Source organism: Polistes dominula, unplaced genomic scaffold (genome assembly GCF_049000335.1).
Source record: "Polistes dominula isolate Pdom_NZ unplaced genomic scaffold, Pdom_raw_medaka contig_120, whole genome shotgun sequence".
NCBI classification, from domain to species: domain Eukaryota; kingdom Metazoa; phylum Arthropoda; class Insecta; order Hymenoptera; family Vespidae; genus Polistes; species Polistes dominula.
In genome coordinates this window covers 36,955-41,774 of record NW_028301089.1, presented here as the reverse complement: position 1 = coordinate 41,774, position 4,820 = coordinate 36,955, and the positions used below count along the sequence as shown (strand labels likewise).

General features: G+C 40.5%; 1 protein-coding gene across 1 annotated transcript; it reads left to right on the top strand.

Annotated features, from left to right (window-relative positions):
* Positions 1 to 3,080: 3,080 nt before the first annotated feature.
* On the top strand, positions 3,081 to 4,411 carry LOC149031288 (uncharacterized). The gene has a single exon (XM_089176381.1). The coding sequence runs from the start codon at positions 3,081 to 3,083 to the stop codon at positions 4,200 to 4,202; it is 1,122 nt and encodes a 373-aa protein (XP_089032507.1). The 3' UTR covers positions 4,203 to 4,411.
* Positions 4,412 to 4,820: the final 409 nt, after the last annotated feature.

Below are 4,820 nucleotides of genomic sequence, written 5' to 3'. Positions count from 1 at the left end.
GGTGCCGTGTTGAGCCAAGGTCCTGTTGGAAAGGATCTGCCTATTTCCTACTGTTCGCGAATTTTGAATCAGGCTGAAAGAAATTACTCCACAATTGAAAGGGAGCTTTTGGCAATAGTTTACGCGACAAGTTATTTTAGGCCATATTTGTACGGCAGAGAGTTTGTTCTGGTAACCGATCACAGGCCGTTAGTATGGTTGAAATCAGTAAAGGATCCTACATCTAGGCTTGTTAAGTGGGGTCTTAAATTGGCAGAATACTCATTTAAAATCGTATACAAATCTGGAACTGCAAATTCGAACGCAGATGCGTTGTCGCGAAATCCGGTGGAGAGTAAAAACATTCTCCCAATAAATATGTTCGATTCGGACGACAGTCTTACTAAATTTGACATTAGACAAACTGCGGACGACGACGGGGACTGTGACGTCAACGAGACAGCTGACAGAGTGACTGGTCTTACTTCATCGTCATCTGATACAGTCGATCCAGTTACAGGGACGGTAACGGACGATGAAGGCTCTGACGTCGACGATACGGATGACTCATCCGCGTATGACAGACTTTACTCCCCGCAGACTGAGACCGAACATAACACGCATTTAAGAATGCTAACAGACAATGTAGGAGTCACAAGAGATTCGCTAAATTTAAGACACGATAATTTAGTTATTTTTACAGATCTAGTCGGAACTCCGTGTGACGAAGGGGCAAAGACTTTAAGTAAAATACATAAGCTTCCGAAATTTGAAGAACTGGTGCTGGGACGCGCTAAAGTGGTGAAATTCGGCAAATATAAGCTAATCGCGATCCCCATTAAAGAACGGGCAATAAATGCCACTAAATTTGAAACGCTGGTTGAAGCTATTGGGTCTTTGCTATCCGTCACACGCGAGCTTGGGTTAACATCAGTCAGCATCTCGAGGACCCAAGGTTTGGACGGAATTTCATGGTTACGAATCTTGAGAAAAATTATTAATACATTCGAAAATGAAAACTGTAAAATAGTTGTTTGTAATAATGAAGTATCTATTCCAGAGACGGAAAAGAGGGAGGACATTATAGCGGAATGCCACTCCTCGCCTATCGGTGGTCACAAAGGTGTGACAAAAACGTATAATCGTATTCGACAAAAATATCATTGGCCAAATATGAAAAAAGATATTCAAGAATTTATAAATATTTGTGAAAGTTGTCAAATTAAGAAATTAGTTAGAATTAAATCCAAAGAGCCAATGATATTAACCGATACGCCAGGAGCGGCATTCGACAAGATTGCCATGGACATCGTGGGCCCGTTACAGGAGACAAAGATGGGTAATAAATATGTACTCACTATTCAGGATGCACTAACAAAATATTTCATTGCGGTACCTCTAAAATCAATTACGTCCGTCGACATCGCAGAAGGTCTAGTTCATAACTTTTGTAATATTTTCGGGGCTCCACGATCAATTTTGACAGACCAGGGCACAAATTTTACAGGTTCTTTACTAAGGGCAATATCAAAACAATATAATTGTAAGCAGATTAAAACCACTGCATTTCATCCGCAATCGAACGGATCTTTGGAACGTTCTCATATTGTCCTTATTGAATATTTAAAACATTATATTAATAAAAGAAGCGAGTGGGATAAGTGGCTCACCCATGCAATGTTCGCTTATAATACTAGCACGCATGAGGGAACAAGATTCACCCCTCATGAATTGGTTTTTGGTAAACAGGCAAATGTGCCATCAGTAGATGTTATAACTGGAATCAATTTAGAAGATACCTACTTAGAATATTATTTGGATTTAGTTAATAAAATAAGAACCGCACAAAAGGCGGCAAGACAGAACTTGGTGGGAGCTAAAATTAAATCTAAATATTATTATGATAAAAATGCTAGAGGTCAAAAGCTTAAAGTTGGTCAGGATGTCTATCTTTTGAAACAGCCAACGTCTAAATTGGGAAACCAATATACTGGTCCCCACCAGGTCCTAGAAGTGCTACCCAAAAATAACATCAAAATTAGTTATAAAGGTAAAAGTAAGATTGTTCATAAAGATAAGCTAAAATTGTCGAAATCTAAAAAGTAGTCTTCTTTCGTAAATATTTGTATATTAAAATATTTTGCTAACATATTTGTTTTGCCACTGACTGTACATTATCACCAGGAAGGATGAATTCCAAGGTTTGCTACGTCATCCTTTGTTGCGTCACGACGGCCTTCGCTCTCTTGGGTTACGACTGTGGTGGAAATTCTGCCAACATCAGCACGGTATCATTGCTGGAGACCGGGGAGTGTAATCTACCCGTGTCATCGCCCAACAAGTCGGTGACGTACGTGCAGCTGTTACAGCTGACAGACTATGATAATGTGCGCGTATATCAGTGCAGAGTGGAAATAGACAGAACAATTTATTACTGTGGAATGAGTTCGCATATCTCAGCGGTTCATAACGGTCGCCGCATTTATTTACTTGAAGTGTCTTCGAACGTTTGTAAAAGTATGATAAATACCGGTACACTTTCGTTGAACTCATTCACACAGATTAGTGGACTACGTGTTAACTCGACAGACTTTCGAAGTGTTACGTTAGCGGGTTCCATTACCACCGACGGTAGGTGTCAAGGCACCCAATATTCGGATACCGACGGTACGTGGGACAGTGTGGTTGTTCAAAGTGTAGTGCGCACAGACATTAGAATATACACGGGAATAGTGAAAAGTGGTGAGAACTTGATTTCTCTTAGGGGACATATATCGTGCACTTTTTCAGAGGGAACGTGTTTTACAGACGAAAACGGTTGTGCATTTTGGACAGTTGTTCCCGGTTCGTCGTGTAATTTTGAACGATATACGGCACTGTATGAGGGGTCCGCCACCAAAGTGACGTCATCAATCGCAATCTCACATATTACAACAATGTACTCGGTGACGGAGGGAGACACTGCCTTCGCGTTGATGGGTAAAAACGAGCTCCACATTTGCGGGTATACTCTGGTCACTACTGAACATCCCAAACTTTTTATCTTGGAAACAACAAGTGGTCATACGTTTACGTCAAAGGCAAAAATAACACCCCAAAACATGGATTTGTTTGCCTATATAAATTCAAAGTTCGTATACGTTGAGAAGCACCACCGTGACCAGCTGGAGTCTCTCTATATAAACATCTTACAACAGAAGTGTAACCTAGAACAACAGGTTATTCGAAACGCGTTGGCATTTGCGAACATTCTCCCAGATGTTTTTGCGTACACGGTCATGAAGAGGCCGGGGTACATGGCGGTGGTGGCCGGTGAAGTCGCGCATATTGTCAAGTGCACCCCTATTCCAGTGAAAATAAGACATTCGGAATTATGTTATAGAGAACTTCCCGTGATATATCAAAATTTAAGTGTTTATTTAAAACCAAAGTCGAGAATTTTAGTTAGAAAAGGTACTGAAGTACCGTGCAGCGCACTACTGCCACAGGAATATTTGATCGAGGGAACCTGGTATCAGCTGCTACCAAAGCCAACATACGTAAAGGATCCCCAAATTCTACTGCCAGACACGGACGTGGTCTGGAGATACATCGATGCGGGATCGCTCGCGACTAGTGGGATTTATACACAGGCGGATTTGGACGATCTCCGGGACCATGTAATGTTCCCTGTTGAGCAACCGTCTATTTTGAACACTATCGCGAGAGGAGCAGCTGGACATAAAGTGAAAGTTGACACGTTAAATCTTGTGGATTTTGTGGGTGAAAAAGGTGTTAGTGAATTAGCAGAAAGTGTGACCTCTAAACTTTGGAACGGTCTATTGAAATTCGGAACGGTCAGTTCTGCTATTCTTGGAATTGTGCTTATTTTTAAAGTAGTGAAATTGATCATAGACTCTGTTCTTCGAGGGTACGCCCTGCACACAGTTTATGGTTGGAGTTTACATATGTTGGGTGCAGTTTGGGGCTCAATCACGAGCCTACTCCTCCATTTGGGGCGCGGGAAGGATGCTCGGCCCACTCAAAATTCGGACAATGGAATTGAACTTCAGTCGGTGCGCACGGAGACACCAGAATCTTCAAGCGGTGACTCCGGGGCCACCCAACCTACCTTGGATTCGAGAGGCTGCCAGACAGAAAATACACCTGGTAAGCGGGTTCAATTTCATATGGATGACGAAATCACTCAGAAATTTCGTTCGTTGCGAAGACCACGGGAGTAAATCCCATGGTTCTTCTTCTTAAGGGGGGAGGTGTCACGTCCAGTGACGTCTAAATTCGAATTTCGTGCACTACACCCAAAAATTTTAAATTTGGTAAACTCTGTCGTATTTGAATATTATTAGTCTGTTTAATTTTTGCGTAAAAGTAATTTGTTAAACTTTAGTTTGTATAATTTTGCGTGAAAATAGTTCTATAAGTACTATGTAAACCTTGCGAGAAAAATTTTTCTTTTTATATATATACATATATCTCATACTGTTTGTTTTAGTATATAAATTCGATACTTTGTATGTACATTAGTTATTAGATCAATTATAATAGATCATTTTCGTTCGCGCTAATGTACCTTATTTTCACGCTATATATACTTAAATATTTGGTAATTATGCTTTTCTTTTCCATATTGTTATTATTCTTTGTAAAGATAATTCTGTATTTCCTATGAACGACCATCGATAAATTGTATTTTGTAGAATGGATAAATTGGAGTATTGAGAATCCATTGTCGTTCATAGAGAAATCTGCATTACCGACAGTGTCGGTCGGTAACTAGTTTAGTCGATAAGTAAATGTCGGTAATACCGACATTGCGTTCTTCCAGTACTGACTTATCGGTC